Genomic DNA, 26,404 nt, shown 5'->3' on the forward strand with positions numbered 1-26,404 from the left:
AACTCATGACCTTGTGCTTGCCAGGCAGGTGCTTATGCCACTGAGATAAATCTCTAGCCCGAACAATCTTCTTTTTGTATGCAGCTACATGTCTTGGTTATATCAATACATTTATATCCAATATTTATAACAATTGTGTCTTTGTCCATTGTATAAATATGTTTTAAATGATTAAAACAGTCCCTCCAGATGACAGTGATGGGGTTTCCTTTTCTTACCTATTACAGAAACTTACAACACAGTGCCTTACATAGCAGTAATTTCAATATGCAAGACTGACACTTATAAACGAACTGCTGAGTCAAATAGCATGCACATTTTAAATACTTAACATTAAGTCTAACTATATATAACCCTGTATATATGCATTGAAACATCACATGGTACCACATAAATATGTACTAAGTGATATATTAGTTAAATATTTTAAAGTTAAACTGGCTTACTATTCAATAACGACTTGGTTGCATAGGTTTCCATTAGTAATGCGTAAGTCTCAATTTTCCTAGGGAGTCCATCAAATTTTCAGGCTTCTGCCTATTGATAAAGTGGCCATTTCATTGTCATCATGCAGGTTCAATGATCCTGCACATAATTAAAATGCCTATTCAAAGTTAGCTTTTAAAAAATATCAATTGGAAGGATTCTATATCTCAGGAATACTGATTTTGTAGGAATACTGATTGTGCTGCATTTTTTCCTAATTGATTGTGAGAACTGTTTTTACTTGCTCTTCTCCTTTCTGGTTTTTTTCATGTCTTATGGTATCCAAGGTGATATAAGTACTATGAAGTTATGTCCACAGCCACTGAATTATGTAAGAGTTTAGAATAAAAATGCAATGCATGTGAAGCTTTTTTAAAGGATAACGTCTTTTTTATTAAATATTTGAAATCTACTTTGAGTTTTCCTTCACATTTCAGTTAACTGTCTATACTTGATAAATGAAAGATCTGGAAACGTATCTGTTTAAATAGTTTTATATTAGTCTTCTGATGTCAGAGAACATCATTATATATAAAAATCTACTTATATATTAGGCTCTAAATAAAAATTATATTTATTTATAATGAAAATTATTATTCTAAGAAACATAAAAATCCAACTAAAATAATGAAGTTAAGGTTTCACATATTTCAATTTCAATATATTTACTCTCATGAGTGCAGATTTCAGAATGAAAAGGAAAGTGGAATGTGAACTCCTAAAACATGTTTTAGGTATGCAAGTTTAGAAAAATGAATCTACATTAAAAGCAACTGAAACTATGACTTAAATTAATCAACAGACTCTAGGTAATAAACAATGTACCTTTGGAATTAATTTCCATAATCTAAACTAGTATATCCTGAACTGTGGAGCATGCTTATCCTGCGGTATATATATGGGTTCTCTATACCCTAACAATTATTTTCTCTTCAAGAGCTTTTATAACTTAGTCAAGAACAAGAGCGAGCTCTCTATCTCTGGTAGGGTAATTGCTCCCTATCCCTATTTGCACGATGCAAATACTGGCAAGTTCTTTTGTGAACAAATGGTTTTCTAGAGGTCATTCAAACCATCATTTCAGACCCCAGCCTCTATCCTGATGATCCTTCTTAGGAAATTGGACCCAGTGGGAACATTTGTTCCCTCTGCTTAGTCTACAGGTCAGCACTTTCCTTTCCCTTGTAGTTCTTAATTCTTGTAAGTGGCAATTATTTAAGGCACTGTTAGAGAAGGTGCAATCTCCATTCATTCAATAAAACCTAAATATTAAAAAGGACAGAAAAATTCAGCATGGTTACTGAGGATGAATGGGACAACATTTAGCATTTGAAAAGGACCAGCAGAGTGGCACATGAAGCAAATGATTAAGAAGAAAATGAAAATGATTGGAAGTTAAAAAACAATTAAGAAGAACTAAAAGGGCTTATTATGTGTCAAAGAGACAGAGCATCTTAATTATCAAAGGTAATATCACAGCCAGAATTTAAAAACAAGTAGAAAGATCATTCTAATAAATATTTCCTGGAGATACACCCAAAGATAGCAGGTACATAAATCAAAAGTTTATATTTTTAACAAGAATATAATAAAATAATAGATCAGGAAAATAGTACGAAAATACAAACTTCATAGAGGTAGCCTATTTGTGCTAAAAGCATGAGGTTTGGGAGTGAGATCACCATACCTATGGAAAAACCTTTAAGGAAAATCATGACAACTACATGGGTGATAAGTAACATTAAGTGTTTTAAAAGAAGCCAAAGGAAAAAGGTAAGAATTCTGAATTTTATGTGGCCCATTCATAAGTATATGATAAAACTACTACAATGAATAAAAAGATTGAAATAAATTAAAATGACAGTGTACACATGATACACAAATGCAAGTATTATACAGGTAATTATATGTAACTTATGGACATCATACAACATAGTGTTTCCAGGTATAACAAGTATAATCTTTAAGATACTACTTTTCAGCAGGAAATATTTACTTAACAGCAGGAAAAACAGTATCAGTAAACCTTTAGTGATTCTGTCAAGTCCAGCTATACAATTAAAAGTTTTAAACTTAATATTGAGAATTTGGTCTTTGATTTAACTTCCTGCCAGATATGCTAAAAAACAGTAGTTTGTCAAGAAAATCCAACAAACGATAGGTATATAACAAGGCAAATACAACTGAAAATTCCTTAACTTGGGTTTCATACATAAAACTGAAATCATTTCATTAGGACCACATTTAAGGTTTTAACTTTCATAATCTAATATCCACAATAAATTACTTAGTGTACATAACTCAAAGTGCTTCTGCTTCTGTGATTAAAGTACGACTGATTAGACATACTTGGGATGGTAACATTTAATCTAATCTAAGTATCACATATAACATTGTCAATTATCTACCACAAGAGTAGATGCTTAACAATGGCTACACTGGAATCAAAGGCTAACTTCTGACTGTTACTAATATTACAAAGTGTGTCAGCCACTTAGCCCAACTTCCACAATAGGAAAAGACAAGTCTCTTTCTATACCTTATATTGTAGGCAGGCTACTCAGCCTAGGCCAGATGAAACACATACATCCTTAATTCGAGCCGGAACTATGACAAACCATTCAGGATACTGATTTACTAGTCACATACACTTAGTCCCAGGATCACACACTTTAGATTCAGCCACCTCTGAAAAGCCTGCCCTCTTATGATTGCATGAGGCTTTGGGGGATATCTAGACACAAGCCCTAGCAAACAGTTTAATATGAAGTAAACTGAGTGCTTATATAAAAGTTATCACATATAGTATGGCCAACTAGTTAGAATAAAATGGAATTAGCTCAAGGCTATTTTCTAGGTATTTCCTGGATTCTGAAGCAGAAACAAGATGGTTGTGAGAAGCCTTCCTTGATGCTCCACACAGATCATTTCTCTAAGTGTGCCTTCAAAAAACACCTTAGATTTTCCTGTTATAACCTTCATTTCTAAGACCATGCTTATTTGCTCACTACTGCCTGGTACTGTGAAGGAGGAAAATTCTAATTAGGTGCCTGAAAATATGTTCTAAATGTAAAACTAAGTTATAGAAAGCTTCAAAGACATCACAAGAACAAAATATCTCACTCAAATTTTGGTGAAAATTCAGCATATCTCAATAGAAGAGCAGTTACATATTCTTAAAATTAATTTCTAGTTTGCTCAGAACTTTTGAAAAATGTTTCGCAACATATGAAATAGAAAACTATAATCTCATGAAATCAAGTTTATGCAATCTTTTTTACTAAAAAAGTTGAAAAATTATTAGCTAAGCTTTTCATTAGCACTATAAACATGAGAAATGATTTCTAAAATCATTAATTTGAATGAATTAAAGACAGCAGTGATTACCATTCCTCTGAAATATGTGTGTACGCCTTCCCATTGGGTTAATCTGCATCACTGACTTCATGCTACCTAAATTTTCTAGAATTGTATGAGTGGCGGTTTTAAAAACAATTACACTAGTCAAGGATCATGCCTGTTGTTGATTTAGCAACAGAAGGAAAGAGCTATACAGTTGAAGAAACGGTGCAGGATTAGAAAATCTATTATCTCAGGAGGTAGAAATGGTAAGGTAAGGATAATGGCCTTTTTTGATTTTTTCAGTACTGGGTCACACTTCACAGAACAAGAAGTACAAATGGAAAATAAACATGTGAAGAGATGCTCAACATTGCTGTTCATTAAAGAAATGCAAATTAAAACAACAATCAGATTCCATCTTACTCCACAAAGAATGGCTATCATCAAAATAACAAATGCTAAAAGGCTGCAGGGGAAAAAGGAATCTTGCTGAGAATTCCCACTTTTGTGAGAATGCAAACTAGTACAACCATTATGGAAATCAGTATAGAGATTCCCAATAAAACTAAAAATAGAAACTCCATTTGCTCTAGTTTTAACCTTTTAGATATATTCCCAAAAGAGTTAAATACATTATATTGCAAAGCACAACCATATATTTAGAAATGCACAAATCATATTAGCAAAATCCTGGAAGTGGCCCATATGTCCATCAATAGATGAATGCATAAAGGAAATGTGGAATCTACCCTCCATGGAGTATTACTCTGCCATGAAGAAAGATAAACTTCAAGATCATGTTAGTGAAGTAAATTAGACACACATGCTTAAACAGTTTATTTTATTTCTCTTTTCTGAGAAATCCAGAGTAAAAATAAAGAGCAAAATAAAAGCTAGACAGTAGGAAGTAAGAAGATAGGTCACTCTCAAAGGGGAAGGGAAATACAAGTTGGAGGAAGAGGGAAGGAAGAAAGAGATAAGGGATGAAAAGCAGAAGCCAGGATGTATTACGTACATGTACCAACTCCATACAAGGAATGTAAGCATTAGATACTGAAAACATGTGCAAAAAAAGGAGGAAAGGTGTCAAGGGATAGAGGGGTAGGAAGGCAAGAGGATGACACAGCTATTAAGATGTAAACATTATGTACCGAACACATGCATTAATAAACTAAAATGATAAAACAGTACTGGGTCCCTCAGAGGGACACTGGCAGTGAACATAAAATGCAGAAGTAGGGTAGAACTAAATATAAAACTCACATGAAGTACTGTATCTGAATAAAGTAACATGCTATGTTTCAGGTCTATTTCAAAACCGTTAGACGAAATAGCCAGTACATAGTACATAGTACAGTACATAGTACAGTTTTCTCTGTACTCTGACGATAAAATACTGTTTTCTACATTGAGTGGAAATGACTGCATATTAATATGAAATGTAAATACTATGAGCCCTTAATGCCTAGAAGATGAGCATATCCAAATAGGTCCTACCATAAATAATAAAAACACACAACCCCACATATTGAATATCTTTGTCAATGTGAAAAGACATCATAAAGTCTGATATTGTAAAAACGAACACAGAAATTGTGGTGAAAATATATATTGAGTACTGTGACATAATTATGTCTAAAATCAAAATTACTTCTTGAGCTGAGGTCAGGCTCATGATAAAAAATTTATGATCTGAAAGCATACATGACAAAAAGTTTTCATTGTACACAAGGGGAAAAGCTAGAGATACACATTAAGATGATACATTAGGCAAACATTAAAATAAAAAGAAACCCGATGTGATACTCATCTTCTTTCAAAAAGATATCCTGTTTTAGTTCTCTTCCTTGTTCAGCATTTTACATTTTTAGCTGAAAAACCCAATTTTTAACTTAGTCCCTTCATATAGGTGCTACTGACCCTATAGTCTCTTCTGCTTGCCAAGATTCCAACCCACCTCCTTCTCTCACTCTCTGATTACTCAATTCTTACAAAATCAAGTACTCTTCACACACTTAAGATTTATTACCCTCATTTACACTTGACTAGTACAAGTTACGGCTCCATCTCCATCCCACAGCAAACACGATTTCCAACATGCTTTCAAAAGGCAAGAACACTTAAGAGCAACAGATTTAATTAAATGTGCACAACGGGGTCTACATTTGGTACATGCTCTGTCTGGTTCCTGACTTAAGCATTAAGTTTACTTTGTTTGAATAACAAGGTTAATTTAACAAAGTCTGAGTTTATTAAAGGTTTATTTGTAAAACACTAAGAAGTACCAAAATTCTATGTTGACTAGATGCTCTATAAAAATGTCAACAGACTCAGTAGCTATTTCATTACATGTAGAATGTTAAAGTATGGTACTTAGCAATGAAAAAGGTTATAAATTTTAGTGTTTTATTAAGCAACAAAATTTAAGATAAACCAGTTGTAACAGCATCCAACAATATCTTACAATTACAAGAAGACTATATGAGCATTGTCGCATCTCTTGTCAATTTATATTGACACAATTGAAATCAAGTAGTCTGTCTGTTAGGGATAGTCTTGTTTTTAATCAAGAGAATAGGATGTATAAACTTACAAAAAGAATAAGTTATATAAATATAAATATACAAGTTTTGCCAACTATCCTGCCCATTTATATTAACATAAAATATAATTTGGAATATCAAGCCATGTCACTTAAGAATATATCTACTGGCACAACAAAGAAAGAAGATATAGGTAATTTTAGTTATATATTTTATTGATCAAAAACTTTAAAAAGTACTTACTATAGGCCACACACTATTTTAAGTGCAGTGCTTTACAGATACTATCTTACTGATTTATTGTAAGGTATTTATCACTAATAAGAGATTAATTGACAGCAATGTTCTTCCAAGATGCAAAAGGATCTCAATAGCTTTATGCATGGATTCTACTTAAGAAAAGAAAAACCACATCTTTCCATGACCAACTTCTGGAAAGAATATTGAACTACAATTCATTTTAATGTAGTGAAACCAAGCAAGAACTATAAAGGAAATTCTGATAGTCCCTCCCCCTACCTCCCAAGACTCTTTTCCCAAAAAGGAGGAAATTTTATATTCCATGAAGTTTGCTTAAATTAATCTATGCTACCTGCAAAAGAACTTGTCTTTTCCTTTACAAACAGGAAATTACTTATGCTAGGTTTTTATTTTAAGCATGCACTAAAATTATGATTTCTCACAAGAAGAAAGAAAGACTCCCTGCCAATCATACTGACATGCTACTCAACAAATGGCACTAATAGCTGTGACAAGAGTGAATGTGTCTGAGCAGAGCTTTTTAAGAAGGATCTAGACCAGCCATCAAAAATACTGTTTTATCGAGTTAGGGCCTACGCTATATTCTGCTGCAGTAAAAGCTATTAGGTGATTCAAGTGACTGTTTTACAATGATGGATTTTCATCTATTTAAAGAATGTATCTAAGTGTTTTTAATATTACTTAGAAAAAAATGAAATACTAAGAAATTAAGCATTTCCATAAGATCAAATATTCTACTTATTTTACAATAAATTAATTTAGAAAATTTATTCAAATGATTTATATAATTCAGGTGCTGATTCATATAACACCTTTTTGGTGTATTTTATTTTAGAGACTTAGAGCAATTAGAATAATTTTTGTATCAATTCCTATTTTCACTTTCCCCACTGCAATCATATCTTTATACTAAATAATTCCCCATCAACTAACATAGCTATTTAATACTTTCTAAAACAAGCACATGTGGAAAAGATAAAAGTTACAAATAATTGTCTTTGGAATTTGTAATTTTTAAAACATCCATTCACCCTTCAAAAGAAGGGAAATGTGGCACATTCTACAACATGTATGAACTTGGGGGACATTGTGCTAAGTGAAGTAAGTCACAAAAGGAAACTCTTACAAAAGTTCATTTACATGAGAAATAAAGTAGTCTCTTGATTGTGTTATTTTGCCTTATTCTTGATTTAATATACTGTTTTGTTCATCATCGCTATAGAAGTAGACCCTATATCATAAACATAGATATATATCATGAAGCTTAGGTCTACAGTAAGGTAAAAATTTACCTAACTCTGCATTCTTACAAGGTATTCCAAATGTTATGTATTATATAACTTTATAGTGAATACAAAAAGTCATATCATAAGCAAAAAGTAAAATTCTTTTCTTATCTAATAGCATGAAGGATTAAAGAATAATAAATTCACTGGGTACTATATTGTGAATATAGATATACTCATTTTAGTTGTCCATTAGACTTTTTGAATGGCGTAGTAAGTTCCCTCAGTCAAAAAGTCATTCAAAAGATCAAGAAGTCAATGAAATCAGACATATTCTTGATGAGTTTAAATTAGATCACAGAACAATGCAGAGGCGGGATACATGAAATTGAAGGGAAATATACATATCCAACTATGGCCTTTTATGGGTAAAATTAAAACTGATGTATGTTTAATTTTAGAAATGTATATGCTAACAGACAGTAAAGAAATTGATTCAAAGAAATAACTATTAACTTACTGCAACAAAACTGCAAAGATGATTCAGTGGAGGAAGGACAGTGCTTTCAACAATTAAAAATGCCAATATGCAGAGAACCTTGACTAACACCCCACATGGTATACAAAATGGGACTCAAAATAGATCATACACCTAAATGTAAAATCATAAAATTTCTAGAGGAAAATGAGTTATCTTTGTAACTTAAATTAGCCTAAATGTAAAAATTATAAAGAAAAAAACGTATAAATTGATTTTAACAATATTACAAACTTTGGCCTTTGCTTTGTGTCAGAAACACACACATATACTCTTTTTTCTCTGAGCTCAACTATAATAAGGGTCAAAATATTTCAAGATACTCCAAGAAATACACAGACTGGAGATAAGCATGTGAACTAATATTCAACACTATCAGTTATCAGTCAAAATTAATTAAAATAACAAGAAATCATTAAATGATAAAATTAACTGACATCAAGTACTGACGAAGATGTGGAACAACAGGTACTGTTATACATTGCTGGTGAGAATATAAAACGTAGATACACTTTGGAAAATAATTGACAGTTTTTTTCTGTTAAATACACACACAGCATATAGCCCAGGTATCTCATTTCTAGGTAACTTACACTTAGAAACCTATACATAAGTATTTATAGCAGCCCGCTTTAGTTATCAAAAGAAATAACCTAGATACAGTATTACATTTTGGTTTTGATTTGCATTTCTCAATGAGTAATGGTTTTGAACATATTTCTGTGTGCTTACTGGCCACGTGTAAATCTGCTTTGGGAAAATTGGTCTTCAGGTTCTTTACTCATTTTTTATTAGGCTATTTGCCTCACTATTGTTGAGTGGTAAGAGTGGCTTATATATTCTGGAATATAGGCCCCTTATCAGATGTAGTATTTTCTTCTGTTTTAAAGGTTTTCCGTACATTGCTTGATGGTGTCTTTTGAAGCACAAGAGCTTTTAATTTTTATAAAGTCCAAATTATCTATTCTTTTTCTTTTGTAGGTGAGTGCTTTGGGTGTCATATAAAAAACATTTATTTACTCCAAGGTCATAATATATAGAAAAACAACGTGCATTCTCAGGAATTCAATAATTATTACAGACACATACTTCATTGCCTATATGTTGGGAAAGGCAAGAAGCAAAGGTACACAGAAATAATAAGCATACACAGGATAAATGTCTTGGTTTATAAACTTCATACTCAAATCAAAAAATCTAAAGTTCCTCAAAGAAGTAGTCACTTTCAGGTTCAGGGCAGAGAAAACACAAGATGAGCTAAGAAAATATGGTAGTACCAGAAATCAGAGATGTTCATAAAGAGGGGCACATCAAGGGCGATCTACCTGAGTGCAGAGTCACCAAACTGGAACAGTATGGAGGAATTCATGTTGATAAAAATTGATAGAACAAATAAATTATTAGGAAAGGACAACTATTCCTTACAGAATTTCAATTATTAAAAACTGCCTTAATGCCAGGGATTTACAAGAGATTGTGAGTTTGATCCCGGGTACCACCCCCAAAAAATTGTCTTAGTTACATTTGTCATTAATTACTGAGACAAAATACCCAATATTCAATGTTAAAAAACAAAGTTTGTTTCAGCTCAGTATGTAGTGCTTTCAGTCCCTAGTCAGCTGGGTCCAAGGCAGGCCAGCATGGCAAAGGGGCATCACAGAGCAGAAACAATTATGCTGTAATAGGCAGGAAAGCAGCATGCCTGCCTTCTCTTCTGTGTGTTCCATCTGGGCTACAAACCCATTGACTAGTGCCACCCAGCCCTAATGTGGGGCTTTCACTTATTCATATCATAATGACATCCCTAATCTGTATTCATACATCCTCATTCAGCCACCTTTGAAATTTCCATCCATGAATGCATGCATGAAGCTTTGGGAGGACATGTAGATATAAGCCATAACAAAAGTATGAAGAATGAAGAAAAAGAGAAAGTAATCATTTTAACACTACCGATCTTTTGGGGGCAAGATTCACCAATGTGTGTCAAAATTAGTAGGCTAATGTTTGAGGAGAAACAGGCTATTTGCAGAATCTGTAAGTATCTCTCTAAGATACACACAATTTTAAAAAGTAAAATGATCAGTTCATGATGGAGGAAGCTAGAGACTTGATCTGATTCCACAAGTGCCAGTGACTACCTCCTCACAATATACCCCTAAGGTGTTCTTGTATATGTCAACCAAATCATGAATGAAAATTAGACTTGCCCAAATTAAGGGACATTCTGTAAAATAGCGGATCTATGCTCTTTAGGTGGTGAGGTTCTGAAGCTCTGAAACTGCCAAAAGCTGGAGAAGACGAATGCCCCCTGCCCCGGGTGGATTATGGAAAAAAAAAAATTACATGAATGAAAACCTCGTGAACACTGAATAAAGAGTTTAATGTAAGAGCAGTATTGTACAAAGGTTAATTTCTTTGGTTTTCAGAATTTACCAGTGGTTATATGATGCTAACATTTGGCAAAGCTGGGGACACATATAGGGAACTCTACTTCTGCAATTTATTTTTAACATTACTTATAAAACACTTAAAGGAAACAAAAACTTGCACAATATAGTAAATTCCCTCACTTCAGATAGGAATAAATGAAACTGCAAAAAACTATATGTTCATTACATTACATTGTGAACTTCAAAGATAAAAAAATACAAGGAAATTTGAAAAATCTGTAATGCTCTTTTTCATTAAATGGGTTCAGTTGAAACAGTAACTTGTTATCTAATATTAGCAATAGGACTGCCAACATAGCCTATGTTCCTCTCACATAAAAATGCCTTTTAGTTGGGGTCAAAATATGGGTTTAAGAGTGTGTAAATTTTTAAAATATATACAAATTATGCTGAATTAAATAGTAGACAAAAGGTCTATAAAAAGTAAAAGGTACATCAATTACCTGATAAGATCATACTGTCCCACTATAACTTCCCACAATCAATTTTTTTCTTAAATTTTTGATAAATGAAGTTGTCAGGATGGATAAGATCACAATTTTGTTTCCTTTTTTTTCTTTTAAAATATTTTAACTTTCAGAATGCAGTGGGTGAATGCTGCAAATGCTCGCCCTGATAAGATCACAATTTCACCTGCTGATGAAGTAATCATACTGCCATATGCCTGTGTCACCTTGTGGTAGCAGGCCAAGAATCACTGGAGAAAATTTCATCGTGGCTTTGATTTATACAGGCCTCCTGAGAAGGCAGAAATTTTTGTTTTGGTTTTTTTTTTTTTTTTTTTTTTTTACTAGTATCTAACCCAAGGAACACTGAGCTACAGCCTTCTCTTGTTTCTCATTTATTTTGAGATGAGGTCTTACTAAACTGCTCAGGCTCACCTGAACTTTGTGGTCCTCTGCTTCAATCTATTGAATAGCTGTTATTACAGGTGCAAGTCAACATATCCAGCAATGGTTTTTATTTCATGCAAAATATTGAAGATTACCTTAAAACCTTTTAAAAGGTCATGGAGCTAAGGGACCACTCTTCTGCAGGACTGTGAGAAGGCAGTGGCTAAAGAGTGGACTAGACAGAATGCAGTTAACATTCCTAACACTGCTCCACATTGCTAAACAGATAAAAAAAGATTTTACATACACTGAAAGTTAGAGAGAATATACTTATTCTCAAGTAAAATAAAATATAAAAAAATTTAAGGATATACTTTTAGAAAATTTGAAAAAGCCTAGTTCAGTAATTATTCAATGAAAGTAAAATGGTGGCAAGTTCAAAAGGTCTGCATAACTCATAAATAAATAATACATTTGCTGATAAAATCCATGAGTGAGATGTTCATGGATGCCAATTATATTACTGAAAAAAATTAGGCTGCTAAAAATTCTGCTCTGATACTATTCACCCATCAACTACAGAGTATGTAAGATAGGTTATTTTTTGGTAAGTTTTTTTCCCCCTATGTTTAGGAATTCCAATGGATGTCAAAGGGAAAGACTGAAGAAACAGGCTAGCTACCAAAATACCAATTCACTGAGCCAGAGTGGATAGACATCGCAGATACAGCTACAGCAGAAGGCAGTAGAGCTGTTGATCTGAATTTAAAAAGAACAAAGATTTTTTTTTTTGTTGTTTATTTGTTTGCAGCAGTGAAGGAAAACAGTAAAGTAACCCCTGGATGATTATTCGAGGGTGAAAAGATCAATTGTTGAACTGTCAATTATTTTAGGAAATCTTTTGTTAGCAGTAAAAAAACCAGGAGAGTGGAAAACATAGAATCCAGTCTGAAGGTTAAAAAGAAAGAAAGGCTGAAAATTATAGACCTGTAAGTCTAACATCTATATTAGGAAATAAATTTGAGATGATCCTTATGGATGAACTTAATGATACATTTGGAGAAGTACAATTTAATAGGGGTGAGTCAGCATGGATTTACCAAAGGCAATCTTGTCACAAAAAACTTTGTTCCATTTTAGGTTGAAGTAATAATTGGTTCATATAAGGGAGAACCAATGAGAAACTGTCAGGTTTATAGAGATTTTTTTGGACCTTTTCATAAAATGAATTATTGCACAAGATGTCATGACGTGTCAGAGCATCCAACTGACAAAAGCAATAAAAGGTTAGAAATAGAAGATCAAGAAGAACCTGGGAAAAGACTGCATTTCTATAAGCCTGAGATGATAGAACTTTAATGTTTTTAATTAATGATGGAGAAAGTGTTTTATGTTAGGAATTCTGAAAATACAGCTAGCTAGTTAAGGCTATAGCTAGTTTGCCTTACCCGGGATAAATTTAGCAAATGGGATCAGAGCTGAAATATGAAATTTAGTTTTCCTAAGTATAAACTTCTTTACAATTAAGGAATCAAGTTAAGCACAGCTTAAATATTACTGAATTAGTTAACATTAAGAATAAAAGAGGATGTAGGGTTTTGATAAAAGTGGACTTTTTACATTTATACTCTAACAATTGGGTAGAGACAAATCTATGGAATGCAGTGAAGTAAAAAATGTTACAAAGAACACAAAAACTACCTTGGAGAAAAATGTAAAATTTCATTTGTGAAGAGACAATGACAGATTCTCATGCTATCACTCTGTACTACTAATAATATCATACACATTTTAAATGATTGTCTCAATTAGAAATCAATGAAAATAAAATGAATTTAAAACACAGAAAAGGATGACTGCAGAAAGATAACAGAAATTAAGAAAAAATACCATATCTTCATTAAATGTGCAATTTCTCCTGCAGAAAGAGCACAGTTGTCACTGCCTCTAAAAACAAACATGTAATGTCTCAGCTACTCAGACAGAAATATGAAATAACTAAATCAACCTCACAGTTTCCTAGTAGTACTCACACTTTGGAAAAATGGCCACATGACCCTCGATCTTCAATTGGGAACCTGTCTATGAACAACCTTTACTTCAGTGGCAAAGAGGATCTTCTAGCAGCAAAGGCAAAACTGTAAGTTTGTTTTTTGAAACTGGTGATGAAACCACCTTTCTTCTTAAACACAATCCTTAGAGACTCAGCAAAGTCCCCTACCCCAGTGGCCATTTTTATCTTCATCTCCCTTTCTTTGGGGGTAATATTTGTAGTAATCTGAGATATAATTACTGAAGAAAACTACATATGAATTCAGACTGGAGGCCACCTGTATTGCAAATAGAGCAAAAAGTTAATTCTTTCTGAAGGTGTAATGAATAACCACCAAGCTCATTCATGGAAAAACAGAGCTGGCAGAAATCTAACTGCTAAAACTGAAGAGATCAAATTAAGTTAACTTTTGAAATGAAGTGAATTTCCCTAAATAGAAAAACTTATAATGTAGAATGACCACTTCTAATTTAATGCCAAGTTTTGAGGAAATTAATGTGATTGTGAAGTTTTGTCACATTATATCTGCAGTGAGCTTAAAGAACACTCTTTAGAATAGGGAATTTCTGACTCTGGAATTAAGAAAGGAATATTACTAGTACTACTGCATCTTATTCTAGTAGTCAATATTCACAAGAGAAAACGTATCTTGATTTCTAAGACCACAGGTTAATTTTCCCTGTGTTCGTATTTAACATCAATGGAAATACATGGAATGGACTTCTTTGTGTCTGTCTTGGTTCATCCAGTGACATGAGCAGAAGATATATATCACACTGTTGCTTGTAGTGGTAGTTAATTTATTCTCTCTGATATAAACTATTTCATTATGTTAATATACAATTCATATGTACTCTACTTGATGTATCTCTGAATAGTTTTGGTTTCTAACTGTGATGAATGTATCAGTAACTGAATTAAATATAAAATACTACGTAAAAGACAGCATTTCATGTACAAAATTGCATGTCCTAGCATATAGTAAAATGAAATGAAATTATAATGCTGCTTACAGTTAAGTTGTACAGCTGTACTAGTATTGAACAGCAGAATTATGGCAAGAAGCACTGCTATACATACATTTCATAACTGTAATGAAATATATACATATAATCATGTGAATGTGTACATATAAGACCATCCTGAAGCTCTAAGTACCTAGTGATATATCTTCAAACATGTGACCCAAATTAACAGAATAGAAAGAAACAGACTAATCCATACCATAGTGGGAAACTCTAATATAACTTTCATAAACAGTTGACAGAATCAGCATAAAAATTCAGCAAGAATTCAGAGAGTGTTTACATTACTACAAACTGGATGCAACTCATACAGGGAGCACAGGCTACAGCCCCATCAGTGCTAGAGGCCCTCTAGACATCTCACACACTCGGCAACATTCATCATTTGCTGGAGTCAAAGAACACCCTTACCAATTTCAAAAGATTGAAGTGACTTAGATTATTTTCTGTAAACACAAAAAATTTAAGCTAGAAATGGATTTCTGTTACTATCTAATAGTTAATAAAAAGATAAGAAAATAACCAACCTAAAACAGTACACATTAAATGCTACATTTGCAAATAGTTCAAGGGAAAAAATGAAACCACTTTTGTGTTGTATTTCAAATAAGGATACATATTGTCTTAGTTACTTTTTTAAACTTAAAGGATAAAAGGTTTACGTAGCTCAGTTTGTAAGGGTTTCAGTTTACAGTCAGCTGGCTCCAGGGCTTGGAAGAAGGGTATCACAGAGGAGACACCGTTCCTAGCAGGCAGAAGGCAGAAGACTGTGACGTGGCAGCAAGCAGTGGTGTGGTGAAGCGGTGGCCCCTCTCACGTCTTTTATATTCTCTGACCCCGGGCGGGGGGGGGCACCTGAACCCTCGCAGTGTACACTGAGTCAGTCCTAGCACTGCATCCTTAACCCCAGCATCACATACTCTAGGTTCAGCCACTTCTGAAAAGCCTCACCTATAACCACACGAGGCTTGGGACAGATATGGAGACATAACATGTCCATCGGTGTTAAACATATCCTGATGTTAAAATTAAAATCTGCATGAACATTTTCATTCTGTGAAGTGCAAACTGGAAAATAATACCAGTATCATTCTATACTAGTTCCTGCAAAAGACTGAGGAAAAGATACAATCATGAATTTTTGTCAAATAGGAGAAAAAACCTGAACAACCATTAATTCTATGATCACATCACATGGTTTACATGTAGTACTATCTCATTTAGATTATGTAAATATTGTGTGGTAGATGTCTCTATCAACAGCTTAGAGAGGGGAAAACTGTGGCCCATAGAGTTAGCACTTCTAAAGAAATATACAGAGGAATGATAAATTTAGAATCTTTCTGACCTATAAGCCCCGTCTGCAGAAACATACTGCTGAACCAGGAGGACTACAAGAAATTCATTCAAACTCCTAATTCACTGAGAAGAAACCCAGAGATAACTAGAGATGCCTAAATTTACAAAGTTGCCCAGCAGGGGCCTATCTAGGTCTTTGAGGAGGTCTAGTCTTGTGGAATTTGAATGCATTATATCACCTCCATAATGCAGTTACCATTATAAATCACTTTAGCAAGCCCAACAGAATAGCACACTATAGGAAACCTCTTTCAGAACTTCTCTTAAAGAAAAATCAAATGCGATCAATTAAAATTTAAAATACCCAAAATCTCACAAGCCTTTTCAGTTGTTAAATGTTTCCATCAAACAGACTTTTACATGTCTGATAATATAGGGGCTAGCTGGATCAGGAATAAAATAATTTTGAGGAGGGGGCTGGACAGCAAAAGGTTGCTTAAATTCAATCTTTTATTGAAAGAACTACATGACATCACTGAATTTGAGTTACAAAATTGTCAGCGTATGAATGCTGCAGATACCAGAGGATGGTATCAACTACCCTTCAGAACCTCACACTCTAGCTCTTGTTAGCGAGTTCTTCATACATGCACCTGGTACCACCATCAAACGCCAGAGGGACAGCAGCCAGTGACAGACTGATTTAAATAGCACAGTGAAATGTACCACACAGGTCATTCAGAATTACAAGATTAAAGTATGTCAGTTCAATACACTTTATCATTTAAAAACTTATCTCTTAACAAGTGAGGTTGATCAGAATGAGAATATGATTGCAGAACAAAATCACCATGCAGAGGGAAAAACAGCCAATGCCTGCAAGGGCCACAGGACTCCTCTCTTAGCAGTGGTACCATCTACAGAGAAAACCATGACTATTCACTGATGAGCAACACACAGGTGGGAAAGAAGGATGAGTATCTTTAAAATGTTTTTTTGTATTGCTAACGAGATCTCAAAACACACCACCAAGAATTCAGCATCACTAGTACACAGATCCTGCAACAGAACACAAAATGAACATTTGGCTATGGTCTGCCATGATTCCCCTTTCCATTGCATTTGATTGTTTTAAAAGTTGGAGATACTTTATATGATATTAGAGGGAAAATAAATAAAAAGGAAAACCGTTCTTAATATCTAATTGGAGCAGTGAAAGGGAGCTCTGTCAGTCCTGTCCTGGAAGCAGGTGATCAGTGGCCTCTGGAAAAAGGGGACTCCACTGACAACGCAGAGCAGGCAGCTTGTGCTGCTTGGCTTCCTTTCCTAGGGAGCACTTCAGCATCTGCACTGTCATCCTCTCATATTAATGAAGTCCACAGGTACAGATGGCCAGAGATACTCCAACTTGACTTCATCTGTCTATGTAGACTAAAGCTGATAAGCCATGTAGTTAAAAACCTGCACAGTGATACCATGGGCAAAATGAAAAGAGAAGAGACTCCTGCTCAATCATTTTTCAAAAAAGCAACCCTGCATACAACAGATTGCTAAATTAGATACCATGACTTTAGTAAGTTGATCATATGAAAGTAAACTGAGAAATCTGACAAAATACACCACGGGTAAATAAGTATTCCTTTAATAAAAAGATCTCATCAAATATATTAAGCATTTTGGTCTAAATTTAATGACACATGAAGTTCTATTTCCTTTAATGTAGACAGTGTGAGCATACTTGGCTGACATATTTTGCAGGGTCTGGTTTTGTATGAAAGTCTCTCTCTTTTTTTTTTTTTTTTTTGTCTTTTTCCTTTTTATCGGTACCAGGGATCGAACTCACGACTGCGAGGCAGGCGCTTATGCAGCTGAGCTAAATCCCCAGCCCCTGAATGGCTCTTAACTTTCACACATGATGGTGACCTGCCCTCATCCATACTGTCTGTGACCCTCTGGCACTCAAGTATCCTGTGCTAACAGCTTCACAGCATTATCTTTTAAAATTCTCACCATGGCCTTCTTAAGCGGTGTCCTCACACAGAGTTACACCTGAGAAATCAGGATCTGTCAGGTTAGCCTGCCTGAGGTCATGGGAGCAGAGGGGTGCAGCAGAGATTAAAAGGTTCTCACTGGCACCAGACCATCTGTTTTAAATGGATTCAGGATCCACTGGCAGTATTAACACAGTAGTGTTTGTGTCACATCTTAGGACTTTTCCCTATGCTTACTTCAGGTGTATTTCCTCAACTAGGATTTCAATCCATCATTACATTGTTCTGCACAAAATTCAACCCTCAAGGAACCTTGTTAATTAAACACAAGCTGGACTACAGGAACAGATTTGCTCTACCCTACCACTGCTGCTGTATCTGATCCCTTCCACTGTAACTGACCCATGTGTAATCTAAGAGGCTAGATTCACTAGCTACCGCTGCTTATGTATGAATGGGTCTGTGCTGCTTGGCTTCCTTTCGTAGGTAGCACTTTAGCATCTGCACTGTCATCCCCTCATATTAATGAAGCCCACATCCCTAAGACCCATGCGGGTCCCTCCTAATTTCTGCAAAGTGAAGAGTATTTTGTTAACCCTCAAGATGTTGCATCCCCTTCCTCATTCACATTCTTATTCTTTCCAGGTATACCTAGGAAAATGATGGAGTTTTTTTGTTTTTGAAAAAATTACTCTTACCAATTAATCAAAATACAAAAGTTAAAGAACTATCACATCAGCTCAACTATGTTTTGAATTTGACTTTAGGATAAAATACAATTGAAAAGGTCTGTTTTCATATTTGAATACGATAAGAGCAGAGCATACTTTTGTATAGGCCTTGAAGCAGACAACATTTTGTATCACATTCACTGAAATAAATCAGCTATATTATACAAATAGAATTACAGCTATTGTGCTCAGTGAAATGAAATCCTGTTAAAAGCAAATATTTTTAATATTTTCAGCCCCTTACCAGCATGTAAGTAAGCGAGGTCAGGGTTTTCAATATCAGGATGCTGTTCTTTCAAGTGATTTCGGAATTCCACAGGGACATTTGTCCCGTAGTCACATTTGGGGCAGTTGTACATCTTGACTCCTTCATGTTTGCCAGTATGTAAAATGTGTTTGCGGATATTTTCAGCACAGTTTGACCTACCAGGTAAGAAAGAAAAGTAAAACAAATTAAGTTCAAATCAATAATGTCATCACAAATAATGATTATTAGCTAATACTGATACAGGCCTTTCAACATGCTCAGTAGAATTCTAAGTGCTGCACTCACATAATAATTAGACTATAAAATATATCATTTCTATGACATTGGGTGTTTTTATAAGCTAGTCTTTTACTTTAGCAATTAAATTCTATGAGGAATTAGAAATACAAAAATCCTTATATATAGATTCTCTTATATCAAATTATTCTGGTACCACTTGAGGGCAGTGAAGGTGTTTGTTTATCCCCAATAACATACCTATCATCATCAAGAGTGGAATGAAAGAAAAATTCTATGCTATATACCACTAAGCTTAGCATATTTAGGAAACAAACACCTTAGGCTTTTAAGTTCTGCAAAGTGAGTTACCATGTAAGGTTCCAAGACAGTTTGAAGATAGAAATGGGGCTAGAATCAGTTATCTTTATGCCACCCAACATTCAGGCAATTTGTTATTGTCTATAGGTTTTCTTATGACTGTGCAGGCCTTCACACGACTGATTAACCAATGTGCTAACTAGCATTGAAAACAGGAGTGGGCGCCCTTCTCTCTGTCCCCCTACAAAATGAGAAATGCAAGGCCTGAAATAATCAGAAAGTGAGCCTTGGACACTGCTTTTACACGTAAGCTCTTTTGCTTTCTCTTAAGTCCCTGTCAATACCTTTGCATCCAATACTGCATAGCTATACCTTTTCTGAGTACACCTTTCCTATCTCCTTCTGTCTTAGCCACTTTTGGGACAGTAATTTTAAAAAGCCCTAACCCTAATTCAAGCAGGTTGTGAGGGATAATTTAGAGAAAAATAGAAAAATCAGGTTTAACTCAGATTCCTACAGAATAATATAAAATGCAAGAAGAAAATAAAGTAACATGTTTATCAACATTTCCCATAGGAACTGTTGAGAATAAAAATCTGCAAGACACTGAAGAAATGCTGCCAATAAACACACGAGGCTCAGAAATGATAGGCAGTGAACATACCTCATGTTGTACTTCACAAGACAAAAAGTTCTAAAAAGAAAGTTAATACAGTGTTTCTAATTAGAATCACTTTTGTATATAATATGCAATTACATCATGATGTTTGCTTTTTAGGGAATGAATCCTGGGAAATACTAGTGAAGAATTAAAAATGGTTTTAACCAACAGGTATTTTTTAATGCCAGCAACATTCACATAAAATGAAAATTCAATAAATACATATCTGTTCACTTGTAACGAGAGAGGGAAGAGAATCATCTGAGCAAAGCAGGGTGAATGAAAATGACACAAGGAAAAGTATTTCACAGGTAGAAGAGAACAGGAATGTCCTTTCCTACTGCACGGAGCTGAAACACAAATAGTTTGCTCCTCAATCGATACTGTGCATAGGGGTTACAGTCCTGTACTAGGCAGTGATATTCCTTTGTGAAGGATTCTGCTGCTTCCCTCCCGTGTCCAGGCAGGGCCTGTCACTGAACATATACACCCTCTAACTACACTTAAAGAGAGTAAAGTAGACAAAATCCCTCTATACTTGTGGGGAAACATACCATAATGTTATCACAGCTCCCACTGCAATGCCTGCTTCTCTTAATTTCCAAATATATTTAACAATTTATGTATTTAATGAATAATCTTTTTCAAAAAGTTAATAGCACCTTAAAAATAGAATAACTGGACTAACAAAATTTTCCCAGATGTTTTCTGTTTGGTCAATGCAAAGGTTCTGCCAAGATAGATCATTTCTCTTAAAAATGAAGAGAAGATTTGTGTAAGTCAGTTAATATACGAATACAATGCTTATTTCTTTCAAATCCCTACTAACTATCAAATCTGCTCTGTATATAAATTTCCTACTGTTAGTTAACATCACTGAAAGACAAGCACCAAAGAATGCCACATCACAGGCCTGGTGAGTGTGAGAGCAGCACACACACTCGGAGGTTCACCGGGAAAGTAATTTTACAGAGAAGCAAGTTAAGTATCACAGAGAAAGCTGACCAACAAAGGTTACACAGTGAGTAAGTGGCTAAGGTAAAGTCTGAATCTAGGTTTTCTGTTTTCAAGGCCAATGTGTTCTCAAGTAACCCACAATCACATTCCTTATACTGTTTATGTATCAAAGACTCTACTGTGTTTGAAGAAAAGGGTAAGCCTCTGATAACTCTTAAATATATAAATATCCTTAGAAAAATAGATCTGGGGCATGCCGATAGAATTAATTCAGGGCAATACCAAAGGCAGACCACTGAGTAGTCTTGTGATAGTGATAATGAGAGACAAAAGAAAGAGAACCATTTTTTAAATTCTACCACTACTGAGATGAACTAACTCCCAGTTAAGCATTAACTCTGTACCTCTCTGGTTTATTTTCAACAGCTTTAGGAACACCCCCTAAATTCACCACTGTCTGCTGACACTAGAGGGTGAAAACAAAGCTACCACATAACTTAATTAGTATTGTTTTATCAGACTATAGGTTCTTTGTTACCACCAATATTATTTCCTTATGTAAAATGCTAAGCACTAACCATCACAAAGACACATCCTCAAATGAAGAAATCAGATTACTGAAATAAACACATTTCATTTTTGATAAATATTCACATGGGGACCAATACAAGGAATGTAACACTTACTGAAAGAAGAAAAGGCTTGACTTTGAAAACAGAACATATTATTTTTAAGAACAGCAAATCTTGAACAAAAATAAGTCAGCATTACTTAGTATCTAAATATCATGTAAAAATCTTACCATCAAGAGTATTACTGAAATAACATATATGAGGAAGACAGGCATTCTGCATGCACACGAAGACACAAAGGATGATCAAAATATTTGGTGAATGTTTAAATTTTAAAACACTGTAGTAAACATTGATATGAATTTCCCTGCCTTGCCCACAGTCGCCACTTGGAACACATTTATTCCATCTTTGTTGACACCTGTGAAGCCCTTCTAGAAGTTCTTTCATGAATGTCACTAGTTATACTGTTGTGGCTGCTTTGATTTCCTGAATGGATTCAGAACATTTACCTTTTATGGTCATTCTGACTCCGAAAACAGGAACACAAGTAGGAAAAGCTTGCACCACCTTCCATCTGGCCCTTCCTGCCTCTTCCACCATAGACCGCCACGGTGCAGAAACACCCTGGGCTAAAAGTCAGTCTGTGGGTCAGTCTTGCTCTGCAACCACTCTGTGCGCTATTGAAAGAATTTCAATTCTCAATTATCCAAGATAACTATAAAATAAGACTAAAAGCTTCAAAAGAACATAACACTAAATTTATTTTTTTAAATACTAAATTTAATTTATTCATGAATTTTTTCTTAGAGGAAAGCAAAGGCACATAAACACAAAATTTTACACAGGAATTTAGAGCAATTAAAAGCTACCCATGGCCAAGTGTGGTGATACATGCCTGTTATGCCAGCAGTTGGGAGGCTGAGGCAGGAGGATTGCTGTGAGTTTGAGGCCAACCTGGACTACACAGTGAGTTCAAGGCCAACCTGAACACCATAGCAAGATAGCATGAGCCTGTCTCCAATGAACAAAAGAACAAATGACTGAATGAATAAAAAAATAAACCATTATCCATGGCACGAGTAGGCCATTTTAGAGCATCTTTAAAAATATGTAATAAAGGAACTTTTTATTTCACTTCAAGATAGGAGAATAATATAACCACCACAGTATTCCCAGAATTCCATAAAATCATTAGTACCACACATTAACTTACTGCCTAAATTTATGTTACTGAATCTAAAGAGAAAGAAGCTCTCTAAATATATATGTATTTTTCTTCTTTGATCTTTTTGTTAATTTTAGTTTTTTGCTTTGTTTTATGTGCTACACAAAAACACTAGTGAAGGTGTTGAGCATGTATGATCTTGCATATTTTAAATATCAGAGTGAAACAACGGACATGTCAGAAGTCTCTTTTTTACCACTCTCCCATTCTGGCCCTGACATCAGGTAAATATAATTCATAACTGCTCATGAATCTTTTATGAAGAATTAAAAATTACATTCTCAAGCCATAAGAGTATTGTATATTCCTTTCTCCCCACTCCTCTGGTATGACTTTGTGGGTGTAATGTAGGTCAACAATGGACTTTTCACGCTTACCGACAAGCATGGGGTCTTCTCAGGTGAAGGACACCCTATCTTGCCCACTCTCATTTCCACCCTTCCCGACCAGCCATCTTCTTTCTCCTGTTTTAACAGTTGCATACTACTGAGAGTGTGGATAAACAAATTGCAGGTAATGGGTCCTCTATTTCGATCATTTGCTAACATAAACAAGGTTGCAATGGATAATCCTGCAGAACACTTATTTCTTGAGATGTCCAGAATATCTGATGATGCCACATGGAACTGTTTCAAATACCAATAGGCATACAGTTTTATAATTTAGACAAATTCTGCCGAACTGCCCTCTAGAGGAGCTACAGCAATTTAAGTTTCTACCAACAATGTTTGAGAGAGCCTGTTTCTTGCCAATGGAAGATGTTATTAAACTTTTGAATTTTTGTCAATATAATGGGTTAAAAATATCAGTTTAAAGTTTAAAAGTTTTAATCAGCATTTCTCTCATAATGGCTGAGGCTTAAGTACCTTTTCAAATACTGAAAATTCATATATATACTTCTGTTTATGTAGTATCTGTTCATATTGTTCTGTGAATGTTTTCTTTCCTTCATATTGGAGGTAGGTTAAAGAGATTCTTTGTCAATAAATTATAAATATTTTCCTTAGTTTCATATTTTTCTTTTGACTTTGTTATGATCTCTTGGGAAAAGAAGTAAGTTCTTATTTTGCCCAACTTTTAATGATTTCCTTCTTTTTAGGCTGCAAAAGAAGTGCTCCAAATTTGGTTTTAGGACTTACATATAGTTGTATTATGTTATATTAAAAACTAGATTCTTTCCAAATTCACCTACAGTATGCGAAGTGTGAGTCCAGACTGCAACTAGTTTTTTAAACACCACTTATTAAAGTTTATTTTTCCCTGTTGCCTTGAAATGTTATCTTTACATATATTTAAATTACATGAAGCTAATTCTGGCATTCTATTCTACTGGCCTACTTATCTGACAAGCTGCTCCTATTAACCACATTGCACGAAGTTATGCCTAATAAAATTTGCCATTCACACTGTCCCTTTTGTTCCCAGATACAACAGCTAATCCAAAGACATCAGGTAGTCACAATCTGTTGTCATTAGTTTAATTGGCAAAAATCTTGAATTAACACAATACTAAAGAGAACTGGCTTGATAATAAACTAACATTGCTGTAATTCAATCAGGTAAATTCTAGATATTCAATAATACATATGAATTATATTATCTTATTGACAAACCAAAAGACAGAGATAAAACAGCACAAATGTCATACAATGAATTCCTAGAAGAGACAGAGATATTCCAAGTAATTATTAATTTCCATTTCTTCAAGAAAAGCGGGAAATCTGGCAAACCACTTCAACTTTACTCCCTTCCCCATTAAATTAACAATTATCTTGATATAATGGGAAGAATCTGGCTTTTTGTATTAGCCATAGGATCAGACTATAGGAAATACAAAGCTTCTATACCCTCTACTGTGAGAGCTTTCTCTTATCAGTGACTTATCATTTTCAGTTCCATTCATCTTCCTGTTTTGTTACTTTACCTATTCTCTACTTGCTTACAAAGAACGAACTCCCTTTTCCTATGTGATTGGTGAGTGGGGTTCTTGATAGTAGTGAATGATTTCTCAGTATCTCAGAATGTATATTTTTGTGTAACACTCATTATTTAAAAAATAATTTAAAGAGCCCTACAAAAACTTATAGAAACAATAATAGGAGTTCAACTGAAAGAATAGTTAAAAATATAAAAATATAATTGAATATAGTGACTGTTTATTTTGTAGGCATGTGTACACAAATCTTTTTATTCATGATATACAGAAAAGGCTGCTTTAAAAAGAACACAAAACATGAATTACATGAAATACATGTAAAACAATGGATAAGGCAGAATTTGCTAAACAGGAAGACCACATACCTGCAAAGTTAGTCTTAATATTTAAAAAGTAAATTTAAATTACAATTAAAGTTTTAATAAGATTGTTCTGAGAACTCTGAGGGAGTAACAGCAAAATTAGTATACAGTCCAGATGGGTATCATATCAAATATCACAATGTAAGCTGTCAACAACCTTGACAACCATCACAGCCAGTGCTGATTTAATATCATCTTGCTTTGAAATCCTACCATGCTTTTGTAATTCTGTCTCCATTGTTTCAATCATGTTGTATCTTACCAGATTTTATTATGTGTGATAGTATAAACAAAATTTTTATGGACAAGGAGATAATATAGTAACCACTGTTCATATTCTGTTAGTTGGTTCTGAATGTCCTATAATACTTTCATTTTCCTGAATGGTTTTATACTATTTTGTTATGCTCGATACTACAGTGTATGAAGGTATACTCAAGTTTTTCAAAGAAAGAGACACTATGGTAGCTACTATTATGTCGATTGTCTTGTGGTGAAACACTATGCTGCTTAAATTGTTCTGTTCTGAACTGTTTTGTTATGTCTTCTTTTATCTTAATCTTTTTAAAATAAAAAAATTTTAAAAATGAAATACTGTGGAGTTGTAAAAATAATTTTATGTATATATTTATCCTTAAGTGTGCATGTGCACACACACAACAAACATTGGCAGAGAAAGCTACAAATTAAGTGACAACAGCAAGATACAAATCAACATGTACTAAAAGAAATTTAGTATGTGCATGAGCAAGAGTGATCAAAATATACAGTGACTTTAAGTTTTTTTAAAATTTATTATGGTAAAAGACACACTGCCATTTATCCCTCCACTTACCCCTTGCCATATATGAAGCAGTCCTGAAAGTGGTCTTTTGCGTCTTTATGAAGTGTGACAAAAAATATGGTAAATGCTGCTGCCAAGTGCTGTATCAGGGAAAGGCAGGTTCACAAAATATACAGTGTGCCCTCATCTACCTAATTCACTGGATCTGGTACTGAGCAACTTATGGCCCTTCTACAGAGTTAAAATGACCATGAAAGGTAAACGTTTTAAACTGAATCAAGACACTGAGAGAGCTATGGCAGTACAGCTATGAAAGAA

General features: G+C 34.2%; 1 protein-coding gene across 4 annotated transcripts in view; it reads right to left on the reverse strand.

Moving 5' to 3' along the window:
* The window catches only part of Znf407 (zinc finger protein 407), a 448,808-nt gene that overhangs the window by 128,022 nt on the left and 294,382 nt on the right, over window positions 1-26,404 (reverse strand). For 3 of the 4 annotated variants that reach the window (XM_063231437.1, XM_063231438.1, XM_063231440.1), the window contains exons 8-9: window positions 22,289-22,456; window positions 19,026-19,204 (exon numbers count right to left, since the gene is read on the reverse strand). In XM_063231437.1, coding sequence (XP_063087507.1) covers window positions 19,026-19,204; window positions 22,289-22,456 — 347 coding nt within the window. The remainder of the gene's footprint in view (window positions 1-19,025; window positions 19,205-22,288; window positions 22,457-26,404) is intronic. The other variant, XM_063231439.1, reaches the window with a different exon arrangement.

The sequence above is a fragment of the Cavia porcellus genome, unplaced genomic scaffold (assembly GCF_034190915.1).
Source record: "Cavia porcellus strain 051 isolate PalLab524CR breed Dunkin Hartley unplaced genomic scaffold, mCavPor4.1 scaffold_20, whole genome shotgun sequence".
Taxonomy (NCBI): Eukaryota; Metazoa; Chordata; class Mammalia; order Rodentia; family Caviidae; genus Cavia; species Cavia porcellus.